Source organism: Eurytemora carolleeae, unplaced genomic scaffold, assembly GCF_000591075.1.
Source record: "Eurytemora carolleeae unplaced genomic scaffold, Eaff_2.0 scaffold314, whole genome shotgun sequence".
In the NCBI taxonomy this organism is placed as follows: domain Eukaryota; kingdom Metazoa; phylum Arthropoda; class Copepoda; order Calanoida; family Temoridae; genus Eurytemora; species Eurytemora carolleeae.
In genome coordinates, this window is record NW_019396253.1 from 30,510 (window position 1) to 47,833 (window position 17,324).

The 17,324-nt window shown below is 33.6% G+C and overlaps 1 protein-coding gene across 1 annotated transcript in view; it reads right to left on the bottom strand.

Moving 5' to 3' along the window:
• Window positions 1-3,255: 3,255 nt before the first annotated feature.
• The window catches only part of LOC111699436 (probable phosphorylase b kinase regulatory subunit alpha), a 21,655-nt gene continuing 7,586 nt past the window's right edge, over window positions 3,256-17,324 (bottom strand). Inside the window, exons 13-28 of the mRNA XM_023470113.1 lie at window positions 17,155-17,241; window positions 16,774-16,914; window positions 16,536-16,614; window positions 15,964-16,136; window positions 15,219-15,331; window positions 13,658-13,769; window positions 12,982-13,169; window positions 10,426-10,515; window positions 9,407-9,496; window positions 8,468-8,583; window positions 8,293-8,374; window positions 7,919-8,007; window positions 7,458-7,539; window positions 5,255-5,341; window positions 4,211-4,314; window positions 3,256-3,563 (exon numbers count right to left, since the gene is read on the bottom strand). Of these exons, the coding sequence (XP_023325881.1) occupies window positions 3,512-3,563; window positions 4,211-4,314; window positions 5,255-5,341; window positions 7,458-7,539; window positions 7,919-8,007; window positions 8,293-8,374; window positions 8,468-8,583; window positions 9,407-9,496; window positions 10,426-10,515; window positions 12,982-13,169; window positions 13,658-13,769; window positions 15,219-15,331; window positions 15,964-16,136; window positions 16,536-16,614; window positions 16,774-16,914; window positions 17,155-17,241 (1,685 nt within the window). The 3' untranslated portion in view covers window positions 3,256-3,511. The remainder of the gene's footprint in view (window positions 3,564-4,210; window positions 4,315-5,254; window positions 5,342-7,457; window positions 7,540-7,918; window positions 8,008-8,292; window positions 8,375-8,467; window positions 8,584-9,406; window positions 9,497-10,425; window positions 10,516-12,981; window positions 13,170-13,657; window positions 13,770-15,218; window positions 15,332-15,963; window positions 16,137-16,535; window positions 16,615-16,773; window positions 16,915-17,154; window positions 17,242-17,324) is intronic.

Below are 17,324 nucleotides of genomic sequence, written 5' to 3' on the forward strand. Positions count from 1 at the left end.
GAGAGGGGGATCCTGCACTGTCTTATAATGGCGGAAAGACTGCGACTCGTAAACATTATTTCAAAAGCAGTACCTTAAATGGACGGGCAAAGGGAGGCAAGAAAATGAGAAACTGCAGACGTGCAGATGGAGAAAGGAGAAAATAGATGATAGATAATTATTTTAAATTATTTACTAATGCCTCGTACCATTTTATTTTACAAAAATTATAAAAAATGAATTATAAGAACATGGTTAATAAAAAGTTAAAACGAAGATGGACGCGAAGCGCCCTGAAAGCCAAGTAAATCTAATAAATGCAAAGATAAAAAGAAATAAACAAATGGGAAATATGGGAGGTTATGTTTTTGGAATAGTCTTTTTATGATTATCATTAAGTTCTGGACAATATAATTTGATACTCTATCTAAATAAGTTTTTGCTTGAACATGATGATCATTAAGTTCTGAATAAATGAAGTCAGCTGTCGATAAGATTCAGATAAAAATTAATCAATAAATTCATTTCTTTATTTTGTAGAAATAATTATTAGATTTAAAGTAAATGAGCTTTTGCCACAAACTCTGATTTTGTGTTTCCTTTATCTTTGCAACCCAGTGTGGTATATCTTAGATATTTCAAACTATCAATTTTATTAGATTAAATAATCTCAGTTTGAAATAATACAGGATTACACCATAAGGTTGCAAAGATATTGGAATTGAGTTTGTGACGAAGACTTAATTCCTTCATGTGTTGTTGAAACAATTCAGTAATAAAGTATAACTTGTGAAGTGCACGTAGACTGTGCATTTCATAATGCAACCTATTTAATCAGATCAAGTAAGATACGTTTTGTAGAATACGATTACACAATCACGCGATTTCAATTCCGTTTATAGATGCAATTAAAGTACTTAGGCGGTCGCATAAATAACGACAAAGGTGTAACAAAAGTGTAATATATGTCATTTTCCAATCCTGTGTTTCTGCGACTGCTGAACAATGATAAAAAATACAAATCATATAATTCCAGTGTTCTACTTTGCGACTATTCTTGACAATTTTTCTTTTCATTTTGATTTATATTTGCGCCGCACAGAGGCGCAGACTTAAAACACATTGAAAAAAATCCAGACCATGTGTCTCAAGTCTGTGTTTCTGCGACTTTTTGACTTTTAAAAACTTTTTTGAAAAAAAATTGAGACCATATGATTCAAGATTGACTTTGATAGTTTTCTCTGAAAAATTTGAATTTGATTTGTTAAAACTAGTCGAATCATTTTTTAACATTTAAGCTACAGATCTATTTATTTGTAAAGCTCTTGAAAAATGAATATTATAACATGTCGCATGTTAATATTTGTCAAAAGTCAAAATTTGTTTTCTCAACATATTTTCGACATTTCATTTTTGTCTGTTTGATATGTATCAATTTCCTAAAAAACAGAACGGCATCTTCCGTAATAAAAATTTGAGCAACGCTATCCTAAATTGATTTTAATTTGCAATTTTTTTATAAAAAGCACCTGAACCTGAACAGTAAACAACTCGAATTGACAGACAATTTGAACACAATTGACGATTTAAGATAAAGTAGTATGCAGGATACCAGTAAAATTAAAACTAGGAGCTGCGAGGTCACAAAGTCGTGCCAGTTAAATTAAAACTAGGAGCTACGAGGTCACAAAGTCATACCAGCAAAATCAAAACTGGAGGAACTGCGAGGTCACAGAGTCGTACCAGTAAAATAAAAACTGGAGTAGCTACGAGGTCACAAAGTCGTACCAGTAAAATCAAAACTAGGAGCTACGAGGTCACACAGTCGTACCAGTAAAATCAAAACTAGGAGAGCTACGAGGTCACAAAGTAGTACCAGTAAAATCAAAACTGAAGGAGCTGCGAGGTCACAAAGTCATACCAGTAAAATGAAAACTGAAGGAGCTACGAGGTCACAAAGCCGTACCAGTGAAATCAAAACTGGGGGAGCTACGAGGTCACAAAGCCGTACCAGTAAAATCAAAACTGGGGGAGCTACGAGGTCACAAAGTAGTACCAGTAAAATCAAAGCCGGAGGAGCTACGAAGTCATATACTAGTAAAATCAAAACCAGGAGCTACGAGGTCACAAAGTCGTACCAGTAAAATCAAAACTAGGAGCTACGGGGTCACAAAGTCGTACCAGTAAAATCACAACTAGAGGAGCTACGAGGTCACAAAGTCGTACCAGTAAAATCAAAACTAGAGGAGCTACGAGGTCACAAAGTCGTACCAGTAAAATCAAAACTAGAGGAGCTACGAGGTCACAAAGTCGTACCAGTAAAATCAAAACTTGAGGAGCTACGAGGTCACAAAGTCATAAAATGAAAACTAGGAGCTACGAGGTCACAAAGTCGTACCAGTAAAATCAAAACTAGAGGAGCTACGAGGTCACAAAGTCGTACCAGTAAAATCAAAACTTGAGGAGCTACGAGGTCACAAAGTCATACCAGTAAAATCAAAACTAGAGGGGCTACGAGGTCACAAAGTATTACCAGTAAAAAAAAATACGGAGGAATTTCAAATCGTATATTCTCATTTGATATTCCTCTTCGTAAAAAATTGGTATTGAAGGATTTATTCGCTTAAGACAGGTTAAGTTACTCTTTTTCCTTTGTATTCAGAAAAGAATGTTACAATATATTTATTTCATGTTAAAGGTTTTTAATATTTTTTCAATCATGTATGAGATTTATAAGGTTAGAAGAAACATGGTTTGCGGAACCCGTTTTTCAGAATATACAATAATTTAACAATAAAATAAAGTTACTATGTTAAGTATGATTGTAAGAAATGCACTGATGTTGCACATTTTCATGAGATTGTATCAGATGTAATAAATTTGCAAGTTTCAAACAGAGGAGAAAGAGCTAACAATGTAGCGTAACCTTCAAATTGTACATAGCTCCATTTTTGGATCTTTTAGTTTAAGGATATTATTCTCCTTTTTAGAGAATCTCTAAAATTTCTTCGTATTAGTTGTCACCCATGGGTCCTGTGAGTTTCTACTCATTATTTAACAATGAAGAGGAAAAAAAGAATTTAAAGGAATTGAAATCTATGTCACAAACTCAGAGTAAGCTTTACCTCTTCGTTTCCTATTCTATGCACCATTCTAAAGTTTTCAGCTCAGTTCTTTTAACATGATTAGTTCACGATAAACTTACATAATTAGCAATTCCACAAAATTAAGTTTTTAGACAAATTCCTACCCCTATACTAATTTTTACTAACTGTATACTTTTATACTAATTTTTATTAACTGTAAATGTTTAATATATAATTTTATGTAAATAATTAAGTATTTTATAATCCTTCAAATGGGAACTACAGTGCACATTAAGAGTGTATTTGTGTACACTATTCTGTATCTTCCACTACATTGTACATAAAGAGTGCAGTACACTGTAATATTGTTTCTTCAGAACACTTGCTGAATGAGAAAATAGTTCACATAACGTTGCAGTCGATCTCTTGCTGAATGAGAAAATAGTTCACATAACGTTGCAGTCGATCTCTCCATCGTTAGGAATAGTTTCCAATACCCTGAACAAATTCATTAATTGCTCATTATTGTTTTCTGTATCAGTCAATCCATAACCGGAACAAATTAGGCATTCTCCGAAATTAGGTTAACTTTAGAGATACGTCCCACTGAACGTAACCATGCCAAATAACAGAAGACCAATTTATGCGATACTCAATATGAATCCTAATTATAAAACCAGGCATTATTATTCTCAAAATATTTTACAGATCTGAATTCGATAAATATTATTTATAAAAAAGTAGCTTTAATTACGGTATTACCCCCCTCCCCCCTCCTTGGAATATACTTTGTTTTCCCTGATGTTATGTATGTTTCCAGGGAGGGGATATTTTTAAACAGTTTTTTTTCGCCGAGTTAGGAAAAATAAATGATTTTTTTCGGTAAAAACTAAAAAGTTTCGAAAAGAAATAAATAAATTGCATTTTGATGTCAAATTTTTCATTCTTAATTAATCGCACTTAAATTCTCATGGACACAATTCTTCTTTATCTAGCGACGCCAGGAACATCAATAATTTCTTTATCACGGCTTCTTTATTTAATATAAACATATATTGATTTAGGCTGAAGAAAGCAATGCACTAAAAACCATCTTAAAAAATTACAAAAGTTTAGTAATTGAAATAAGTTTGATGTTTGTTTACCTGCAAGCTGATCTAACCAGATAGGAAATAGTTCCATACGTTCCACTGGGAGCAGAGTCATAGAATAGACAACATATACCTCCAGATCCACCGCATTTACCAGCCTATAAATCAATAAATATATATATATAAATATATTTATTAGTCTATTTAGTATAAATGTACAGGATGTCCCAAAAGAAACTTGGCAGTGGTATTGGGTACTGAGGGGAAATTTTATATAAAATTTTACAAACAATGCTTTATTTGAAAATTGAAAGGTCTATATTTCAGTTATTTAAAGTTATCGCTTTATCTTTCTTTCTGGCTTCATAATTTGTTTATTACTTCTTTGAGTGTAAGTCGAAAAAAGATGTTTCAGATTAAATTTTTTTTTTTTGACTTTTTTTCATTTGTTCAAAAATTATTAAAATAAATTATGACAGATTTTCATATTTTTTTATAAGTAGAGTGTTTAGTCGGAGGTTTCTTTAAAAGCCTAAATTTTGGATCAGCAATAATTATTTTTGAGAGCAACGAAAAAAAGAATAGACAACAATACCTCCAGATCCGCAACATTTATAGAATAAACAAAATACAGGGTGTCCTAGGAAACTTGACGGTAGAAAAACGACTTGACGGTCATCTCAGATCATTGACAGTATTTGCGAAATTCGCTAGTCAACCTTCTTTTAGATGTATGATTCTTGTAACAGTGATCACAAAAATCTACTGGTCCTCACCTTTCCAAAATTTGGTCTGCCTATTTTGTCAATATTACCGGAGATTAAATCTGAAAATAATTCTTCATATCTCCGGTAATATTAAAGGCACAAAAAAAGGCAGACCATAATTTGGAAATGCCAGAACTAAGATTATTTTGTTATTATCAACTCTAGAATTAAAACTAAAAATGAGATTTTAGAAAAATTGACGCGTATTATTTCAAAGATCAAAGACGACTGTATATTAGATAAATTCGAATCTAATCGATTTTTATTACTATGCAAAATTCATATCTTCTCATTATCTAATTAATTCTCCCCTAAGGTTGATATTATTTACCTTCTGTGCACAGCAGAATGAATCACCATTAATATTTCTCTGATCTTCTAGGAATATTTCATTCGCTTGGTTAACAATATTCTCAACCTAGAAATATATTCAGCTATATTCTCAACCTAGAAATATATTCAACTATATTCTCAACCTAGAAATATATTCAGCTATATTCTCAACCTATAAATATATTCAGCTATATTCTCAACCTAGAAATATATTCAACTATATTCTCAACATAGAAATACATCACTCTTGAATGCCGAGTCTACTAACGCCTGATCCAATCAGGGTTCAGTCATGTGTTTGATGTCTATTCTGAACCAATAGAAATAGTATGGTGGTAACATCTATCTTTCTATCTATCTCATTATCCAATTAGAGATAAATCCTTGTATTGGCGCTTAACACTAAATGGAAACATTTACTTCTACAGTGATATTCAGCTATATTCTCAACCTAGAAATATATTCCACTTTATTCTAAACCTAGAAATATATTCAGCTATATTCTGAACCTAGAAATATATTCCACTATATTCTAAACCTAGAGGTATATTCCACTATATTCTCCAGGTAAACTTTATGGTCTTGTAAAAGATTATAAACCTGTTGAACCCAGTTCAAATTTACCTCCTATGAGAGAGGTTGTATCTGGGTCTGGCTCTAATACAGAGTTTTTGTCAGCATTTGTCGATCATCATCCGTAGGCAGAGGTAAAGAAACTCCCGAGCTATATTGAAGATACACCAGATCTGTTGAGAGAAATAGGTAAGAGAAATGATTTGGGGCCTCTACCTCCTCATGCTATTCATGTATCCATGGATGCTGTAGCTCTGTATCCTATTTTTCCAGCTGAATTTAGTTATGGAACCATGTATGTGAATTATTTAGATATGAAGATATTTATTGATGACCCTGGGGTTATATACGTACAGATCTATACAAGAAGGAAAACAAGAAGAATAACTATCTTCTTCCTTCCAGCTGTCATCCTAACCATATAACTAAGAATATACCGTTCTCACTGGGGTACAGAGCACTCAGAATCTTCTGGAGGGAAGAGAAATTAAAGAAAAAACTAGAAGAACTGGAAGATGATCTGGTTGAGAGAGAAGATCCATTAAATCTTCCTTCATGAAGGTGGGGAGGATTAAAAGAGAGCAAGCACTGAAGAAGGTTGTGATTAGCAGGGTAGAACCAGGTTTAATGTCAAATATGACCCTAGACTGCCTAGGTTCTCTGAAACCCTAAGTTCATCCTGGAAGATTCTAATAGAAGATCCAGTAATAAAGAAAATCTGCCCCTCTCCTCCTATCGTATGTTACCAGAGAGTGGAGAATTTGAAGGATCTCTTGGTTAAGTCTAAACTTCCAAGTAGACAGAGATTCACAAGAGAAAGAAGAGATAAGACAAATAAAAATAAATATGTATTGTAACTGCAAAATGCAATTTCAAAAAGATCGGAGCAAATGTGCGTGCGCGCGCTTTTTGTTGAAAGAAACGACTTTTTCACGTTTACACATGCTTTACACCGTTAAATGAACTTGAAATTGCATTAGATCGCGATTACACAAGAAATCCCTGAAAATTTTGCGCCCTGGAGCCTCAAGTCAAGTCCACTATGTTCTTAACATAGAAAATATCTAATCAACTGAATACTTAACCTAGAATATATATAATCTGCTTTTTTGTCAACCTAGAAATATTAATTTTCATTCAACTATATTCTCAACCCAGAATATATTTATTCAACTATATTTTCAACCTAGAAATATCTTCATCTATATATAAATTTGGCTTGTCTGTCTGTTTGTCTGTCTGTTTGTATCCAATAAACGTCAAAACGGCTGAACCGATCGGGCCCAAATTTTTTGTGGACATCTAGGGACCCCAGGGAAGGTTTATGAATGATCAAAATTTCAAATATTTGTCTCCATCAAAATTCGATCGTCATTAAATTTTTAAAAATTTTGAAAATCCGCGAAATTTTTTGTAAAAATCCGCGAATTATTTTTGTTTTGTTTTACGATGTACACAAAGAGAACATGTTCACAACTAATCTAGAAGATGGGCGCGAAGCGCCCTCTAAGGCTAGTTCAAATATATTCTCAACCCAGAATATATTTATTCAGCTATATTTTCAAATTGATCAAAATATTTCTGATTTAAAAAAAGAGAAAACAAATTGCTGATGAATTAATACTTACATTAATTATGCCTCCCAGATATGAAACCACGTTGTGATCAACTATTAGAATTAATACAAGGATTGCCTCAACTATCAGTTGCCTAAAATTACAATTGTTTCTGGTATTTCTAAAATCATTGTTTGATATTGAGGTTGAATCTTGTCAGCACACAGTAACGTGTAAAAATTAATCTGAAATGATATTTTTGAACTTTTATTTTTTTAATTTATATATATATATAATATACATATATTCAATGACAGCTAGTAACTACACTAGTGAGTAAACCTGTTATCTTGGAAAGGTAAACTAGTGAGTAAACCGGTAATCTGGGAGAGATAACTAGTACACTAGTCAGTAAACCTGTAATCTGGAAGCGCTACTTGCTATACTTGTGAGTAAACCTGTAATCTGGGAGAGCTACCTGCTATACTAGTGAGTAAACCTGTAATCTTGGAGAGGTAAACTAGTGAGTAAACCTGTAATCTGGGAGAGATAAACTAGTGAGTAAACCTGTAATCTTGGAGAGATAAACTAGTGAGTAAACCTGTAATCTTGGAGAGGTAAACTAGTGAGTAAACCTGTAATCTTGGAGAGGTAAACTAGTGAGTAAAACTGTAATCTGGGAGAGATAAACTAGTGAGTAAACCTGTAATCTGGGAGAGATAAACTCCTGAGTAAACCTATAATCTGGGAGAGATAAACTAGTGAGTAAACCTGTAAACTGGGAGAGCTACACTAGTGAACAAACCTGTAATCTGGGAGAGATAAACTCCTGAGTAAACCTATAATCTGGGAGAGAAAAACTAGTGAGTAAACCTGTAATCTAAGAGAACTACACTAGTGAGTAAACCTGTAATCTGGGAGAGCTACCTGCTACACTAGTGAGTAAACCTACAATCTGGGAGAGCCTCGCTAGTGAGTAAACCAGTAATCTGGGAGAGCTACACTAGTGAGTTAACCTGTAATCTGGGAGAGCTACCTATAATAATAATAATAATAATAATAATAATAATAATAATATATACCTCTGTGTATGCTGATGGTTTCTAGATATACTTGTGCTGAGTGCATAAATAGAACATCTACTCCCGAACTCTCTAATACCATACTCCTGTCCAGACATAATGTGATGCAACAGATTCTAAATATTTTAAATTTTCAATTAAAATGTATAAATCTCGTTATCTGCATGATTACATAAACCAGGTTAAACCAGTTCAACCAAGGTCAATATTTTTGTGTCATTGGGTCAGCTTGAGGTGATCTGGTCCCACACTAAACTAAGCTAGTGAGGTAAGCCTACGATTGGCCGGGAACTGTAAAAAGTCTGGCCGCGCCATCAAAGTTGATACTCAGCCGGCATTGGTTACAATTGAGCCGGTACTTCCCGCACGTCATTGAGGCCGTCACAAGGGATCAGTCCAGTTCGAATTTAAATTGACCCTAGTCCATCGTGGTCCGGTCGAAAAAGTTCGGTCAAGTGAGATTAAACCAGGCCAGTAACAGTCAAACCTGGACCAATCCAAGGTAATCCCAGCCCAAAGCTAGTTAGTGAGCTTTATTCAGTCCTGCCAAACATTTTAGGCAAAATCCGGTCAAATCATGTAATACCAAGTTCTAGCTTGGTCCAAGGCAAAACAAATAAAGCCCAGGTCAAACCACGCAATATTAGTCAAGTCCAACCAGTTCCGTCAAACCTAGTCATGGAAAATCTTTCCAAGCCGGTCAAACCAGCCTGGTCAAAACGCCTAACGAATCCGAACAATCTAGGTCAAACCCATCCGGTCTATTAAGGTAAAACTAAACTTAAACTTTACGCTTAATTAATTCAGAACTGGTCATACAGGTAAAAACAGGCCAAAACTAGGCAACCAGGTCAATCAGGTTTAACCAAATTAGTCAAGTAAAGGTGAAAGAAACCCGATCCAGCGCAGAGTAACAAAAATACATAACATAATCAGTACCTTAGTTTCGTAAGGTGAGAGATTCAATAGTTTATCCTCAGCTTCTTCTGGAGATATTGAAAGAGTTCGACCCAGTTCACTGTTCATAACCTGTAACATTACTACTATAATTGTGATTGTTAATTTTTCTATGGTAGGCGGTATTTTTTTTTACATATTTGACTCTATTCGTGAGCCAGTAGAATTAAGTCAGGAATATCAAGTAAGATGGCGTTATGACATTTCATAAATGGGACATTTCATAGATAGGACATTTCATAGGTAGAACATTTCATAGATAGGACATTTCATAGATAGGACATTTCATTTGTAGGACATTTCATAGAGAAGATTTTTCATAGACAGAGGAGGTTTTTTATCTACGAATTTTTTTTTAACTTCTTTAAATTTAAATTTTAAAGTTTTTAAATCATTACATATGAAGAGTGCTTTATTTGTTTCTTTAAGAACTTATTTCATCTGTATAAACTTTCTGTCTATCTAAAAGTTTTTAGTTTTCCGTAAAAATAAAAAAATGAAATTTAAAAAAATGATTTTAATTTTTAAAAAATTTAGAAAAAAAATCATTGTAAAAAAAAATGAGAAAAATTTCTTTTGCAAAAGAAATCCCCTCTGTCCATGAAAAATCTTCTTTGTCTATGAAATATCTTTTGTATGAAATGTCCTTTATTATTAATAAACAGAACTTCTGGGGGATCTATGAAATGTCCTATCTATGAAATGTCCTATCTATGAAATGTCTTATCTTTGAAATGTCCTACATATGATTTTGTTATCTATGAAATTTCTTTCTATCAAATGTCACAACGCCAGGGAAGAGATCTGAAACTTGGAGAATCCAGACCGCCATCGGGTTCGCGCTTTCAAACACCCGGAATTGAAGAATTTACAGAATTGCAGTTTTACAGTCAAGTCTAAATAAATAAGGTGGTGGGGAAGGGTAGTCCCCCTTGTTGTGGTAAATCAAAAAAAATAACTCAACAACAACAATTTAATTAAAACAAAAAAGGTGTACATACCTGGATAATAAGCCCGACTCTTAACCTCAGCATTCCAGTGAAAAGATAAGGTTCTGTGCGGATAAACATTGCCAGATACAGTAGGATCTCCTGAACATTAGTAGATACAGTACGATCTCCTGAACATTACTAGATACAGTACAATATCCTGAACATTCTAGATACAGTAGGATCTCCTGAACATTAGTAGATACAGTAGGATCTCCTGAACATTACTAGATACAGTACAATATCCTGAACATTCTAGATACAGTAGGATCTCCTGAACATTCTAGATACAACAGAATCTCCTGAACATTACTAGATACAGGAGGATCTCCTGAAAATTGCTAGTTACAGCAGGATCTCCTGAACATTACTAGATACAACAGAATCTCCTGAACATTACTAGATACAGGAGGATCTCCTGAAAATTACTAGTTACAGCAGGATCTCATGAATATTACTAGATACAGCTGAATCTCCTGAACATTCTAGATACAGTAGGATTTCCTGAACATTACTAGATACTGGAGGATCTCCTGAACATTACTATATACAGGAGGATCCCTGAACATTACTAGATACAGCAGGTTCCCTGGAAATAAATATATACAGCAGGATCCCTGAACATTACTAGATACAGTAGGATCTCCTGAACATTCTAGATACAGTACAATATCCTGAACATTCTAGATACAGGGTGGCAAAAACTTTTTTGAACAAATCCGTACAAAAATCTGTACATTTTCAGAAAAAATCCGTACAATCCGTGCAATTTTCGAGAAAAAAAAACCGTACAATCCGTACAATTTTTTAAAATCCGTACAATCCGTACATTTGTTTAAAGCAATCCGTACATTTTTTAAAGATCCGTACATTTTTTTAAAGAATCTGTACAATCAGTACAATTTTCGAAAAAAATCCCATTTTAGAAAAAAAAACATTAAAATTCAATTTTTCATTCATTGTCTTTTGTGTTCAGTTCATGTAAGAGGGTTTAAACTTCTTCAGCAAGAATCAATCTGTAAAAAATTGGCTTCATACATATATACAAACTAAATACTGGGTACATGATACTAGGTGCATGATACTGGATNGACTGGGTACAGGATACTGGGTACAGGATACTGTACACTTCTTGGACATATCTCGAAAATTATGAATGAATTTTGATTGTCAATAGGAAACATTATTAATCAATCTAATATTATTTAGAATGCAGAAAATAAGTTAAACTAACTTCATTTTTAAGAGAATTTTTTTTTTAATTTTCATGAAAAATTTGCTGAAATGAGTGAAAATTTAAAAAAAAACGGTGTATTTTCCAGGATAAAAATCCGTACAATTTGAAAACAAATTCGTACAATCCGTACAATCCGTACAATTTTAGGGTTAAAAAAAACCAATCCGTACAATCCGTACATTTTGGCCACCCTGTAGATACAGTAGGATCTCCTGAACATTAGTAGATACAGTAAGATCTCCTGAACATTACTAGATACAGTAGAATCTCCTGAACATTACTGTATGCAGGAGGATCCCTGAACATTACTAGATACTGGAGAATCTCCTGAACATTACTATATACAGCAGGTTCCCTGGAAATAACTATATACAGCATACAGCAGGATCCCTGAACATTACTAAATACAGTATGATCTCCTGAACATTACTGTATACAGGAGGATCCCTGAACATTACTAGATACTGGAGGATCTTCCGAAAATTACTAGATACAGCAGGTTCCCTGGAAATAACTATATACAGCAGGATCCCTGAACATTACTAGATACAGGAGGATCTCCTGAAAATTACTAGTTACAGCAGGATCTCCTGAACATTACTAGATACAACAGAATCTCCTGAACATTACTAGATACAACAGGATCTCCTGAACATTACTTAATACAGCTGAATCGGCTAAACATTAATAGATACAGCAGGATCCCTGAAAATTTGTAGATACAATAGGATTTCCTGAACATTACTAGATACAGTACAATCTCCTGAACATTTTAGATACAGTAGGATCTCCTGAACATTCTAGAAACAATAGGATCTTCTGAACATTATTAGATACAGAAGGATCTCCTGAAAATTGCTAGTTACAGCAGGATCTCCTGATTATTACTAAATATAGCAGAATCTCCTGAACATTACTAGATACAGCAGGATCTCCTAAACATTAATAGAGACTGCAGGATCTCCTGAACATTACTAGATATTCTGCAATCTCCTGAACATCAATTTATACAGCAGGATCTCTTGCACATACTGATGGGGTGTGATGGGGTCCTGAAAATCACTAAAAACAGTAGGATCTCCTGAACATTACTAGAAACAATAGGATCTCCTGAACATTACTAGAGACAGCAGGATCTCCTGAACATTACTAGTTGCGGCAGGATCTCCTGAATATTACTGGATACAGAAGGATCTCCTAAAAATTACTAGATTCAGCAGGATCTCTTTAACATTACTAGATAAAGTAGAATCTTCTGTACATTACCAGACATACTGACGGGTTATAAACTAGAAAGAATAATAATATTCAAATAGATCAACAATACATACCTGAGAGAGAGAACTTGTGGAAACATCTCCTTCGTGTGCTTTAACAATCTTCAATCTGAGCTCCTGAGCACCTACAGGACGTGTTATAACAATCTCTTTGCCAGGGAGACCCACAGTCACCTGCTTCTGTCTCACGATAAGATCCGTCAGACTGAGAGCAAGGGAGGGGAGTTTCTTACCGAGCAAACCTGAATATTGATATCTGTATACTTCAAGGGACTGTAGTTACAATTTCAAGTGGACCTTCAATAAAGTAGTGCAATGGTACTCTTTATACTTTTGTCTGGTCATGGATAAATGAATTATCCTTAATTTTTTATCTAAAAATTAATTATTTTAATTGAGATTTCTCTAAAAGTGAATTGCGGATTTATGCTGCAGAGAATTAGTATAATTTTACGAATTCACAATGTGTTAGATAGAAAACGATGATATCTTCTTCATTGCCAATTTAGGGTTAAACGGGAACATTGTATATTGGTCAAACCACACTGTAACTGAAGGGACACTTCAAGTTGACAAACCTTTTCATTTTGTAATGTAAAATTTTTTATCTATAAAATGAGTACAATAATGGTAATCCAGGGAATTGAAAATTTCGAATTTATCATTTTGAGGAAAGTTAGTTACACTGACATCTATTACAAAATGGAGAAAACGTAATCTAAAAACCTACCAGAAGTATGCCTAACCATAGCCCAGTTTTTAGCCTCACAGGATGCATCATATAATTCTTGAACCAGGTTCTCAACTGTTCTATAATCCTCTCCATCCTTGCTGATATTCACCTTACATAAACAGCTTTATATTCACCTACACAACATATCTAAACTTGATATTCACCTACACAACATAAACTAAATTGATATTCACCTACACAACATATACTAACTTGATATTCACCTGCATACAATATACTACCTTGATATTCACCTACACAACATATACTAACTTGATGTTCACCTAGACAACATATCTAAACTTTATATTCACCTACACAACATATACTAACTTGATATTCACCTAGACAACATATACTTAATTGATATTCACCTACACAACATATACTAAATTGATATTCACCTACACAACATAAACTAAAAATTGATATTCACCTAGACAACATATACTAAATTGATATTCACCACACAATATATTAACTTGATATTCAACTACACAACATAAACTAACTTGATACAACATATACTAAATTGATATTCACCTACACAACATAAACTAAAAATTGATATTCACCTAGACAACATATACTAAATTGATATTCACCAACACACAATATATTAACTTGATATTCAACTACACAACATAAACTAACTTGATATTCAACTGTACAACATATCTAAACTTGATATTCACATATACAACATAAACTAAATTGATATTCACCTACACAACATATACTAATTTTATATTTACCTACACAACATATCTAAACTTAATACTCACTTACACAACATATACTTAATTGATATTCACCTAGACAACATATCTAAACTTGATATTCACCTACACAACATATACTTAATTGATATTCACCTACACAACATATACTTAATTAATATTCACCTACACAACATATACTTAATTGATATTCACCTACACAACATATACTTAATTGATAGTCACCTACACAACATATACTTAATTGATATTCACCTACACACAATATACTAACTTGATATTCACCTAGACACAATATACTAACTTAATATTTACCTATACAACCTATCTAAACTTAATATTCACCTACAGAACATATACTAACTTGATATTCACCTACGTCCTACACACAACTAATTAACTTAATATTCACCTACACAACATATAACCAACTTGATATTCAACTACACAACATATAACTAACTTGATATTTACCTACACAACATATATTAACTTGATATTTACCTAAACAACATATATTAACTTAATATTCACCTACACAACATATCCGAACTTGATATTAACCTACACAACATATCTCACGTAGATATTCACCTATAAAACATATGTAGCTCAACTAGATATTACATACACAAAATATCTAAACTTGATATCAACTTAAGCATAATTTTTCAACTTGATATTTACTTACACAACATATCTCGACTAAATATTCACCTATACAACTTATCTCAACTAAATATTTATTATAATAATTTTGTGAGTGGAAAAACCGACAAATATAATTTGTCATCTTAAATAGATGATAGAGAACTGACCTTGAACATTAGACCGAACTGTTCAGCCATATAGTGAAGTATATCTCCTTGCTCCTCCATATCTCTAGTAGTCTGGAGCAGTTTAACTAAATCTCCAGCCTCCTCCTGTCTACCTAGAGTATATATATATATCTCCTTGCTCCTCCATATCTCTAGTAGTCTGGAGCAGTTTAACTAAATCTCCAACCTCCTCCTGTCTACCTATTGTATATACAATATACATTTACAAGGAGCTTGAGTTTTTAATCAGTTTTTCTGTCTTGGGCATCATAATATGTACTATAAAAAGGCGTTGCATCTAAGACATTTTTCAATAAATGATCCAAAAATGATGGTAGCCAGTGTTAATTTTGCATTTTCAGTCTCCGATCAGAAATATAGAAGATCCGACTGGATATCATTTTGTTCCTAGATCATGATATCAAATGAGCACCTGCTACCTCCATTATTTCCTGAGAAAATGTAAGATCAGTAACTCAATATCCTATAAGTAGTAAAACACATTTTTGAGGGGATGAAATGTAAATTTCATCGACTTCACAGACTACCACAATTTTGGCTGAGATATTGAAAAATGTCTTAGATGCAACGCCTCTTTTAAATGAAAAAATCCTTGTGTCATCTTCATAGCAATTTTATTTGCGAATCCTCTTCAGAAACGTGAATTTAAGAGAGACCCTGTATTACATACCTTTTTGTTTCTAAAACTCTGAAAATCTTCATCTTCTCTATTCTATAACGCTACCTGATATATCACTGCCCAGTCTTCTCCTGAAAGATTCTCCGATAGTATGTTTCGTTGAGCCTGGAGAAGAACCTGGACTCCGGGATACAGATAAATCTCTCTTCCTAGTCTCATGCTTCTCGATCAGCTTTGCAGCAACTTCTTTACTCTTAGACTCACTCATGATTATAGACCTAAAGAATTCATATGAAAGTGTAACCTGCTAAGCCCCCCAGACCCCCAACCCCTGCCATGCCACCACAAACCATTTTTTTGACCCCCCACACCTAGCCAAAGAATGAGACTTCAGACGACTGTACGGAATTTACACTGTCTGTTTCTTTATATTCATGATTCCCTGCAACTTAAAATTCTTTTTTTCTTTGCCAAATCATTGAAAGCCATCTAATGACAACATTTAAGACAGAAGATTTAATTTACACTTTGGATCGTCATATTTGATGAATTACAAGTCGTCTTAACAGTCTAGTCCTTTGTGGGTAACCTTGTATTTATCTAGCGGAGGAAGGTGGCTCACACGCCATGTAAAACAGCCAGGTAGTCTGTTAAAGATGGCTTGAGAAATGAGTTACCTGGTTCTTTTGACTGTTCCAACACAATGATTTGCGGATTTCTTTTCTTCAGTGACAGTTGCAGTTCCCAAAATACCACCTTAATAGAGGAAATGGATAGAAGAATACAAGAAACAGAAGAATCAAGAGGAAAAACTCCCAAAAACTGCTTCTTAAAATAAAACACACTACTAATTAAAATCGTATGGCATTGCTTTTAAATCCTTAAACTAAAGTGACACCAATATCTTTATCCAACCTGTGATAACACCTCCTCCAAGCTGTGTCTCTAGATATTTAGCAACAACTGGGTCTAGTCTATCAGGACATCCGGCCTCTATATTCCCAAGGAACGCCAGTTCACTGTAGGAACTCGTCGTGTGAAACTCCTCATATGTTCCTGAAAATAATGATTTTGAAATCGGAAAATTTGAATGTCGATGGAAATGGCCGGTGACTAAAATATTTAAAAATTTAAACTAAAATAAATAATTTCAAAAAAAAAAATCAATTCACACTACATATTAATGGGGTCTGTTATCAACTAAAAACATCAAACCATATTTTCTCATTTGATTGGCAAATTGGTCAGTTTTAATTCAGTTAATTACAGAGTCCCAGCACATTTTTAACTTTTTACCTAGGGATACCCTGGTTCCATTTATATATCCGCTCTTCAGCTTCTTCAAAGTGTTCACCATCGGAACAGGAATAGTACCATCATCTTCTGTAGGATATAAAACATTTTCAAAAAAAAATGATTAGGGGATCTGAAAATATTATAGGTTTTCAAAACTCCCCCCCCCCCCC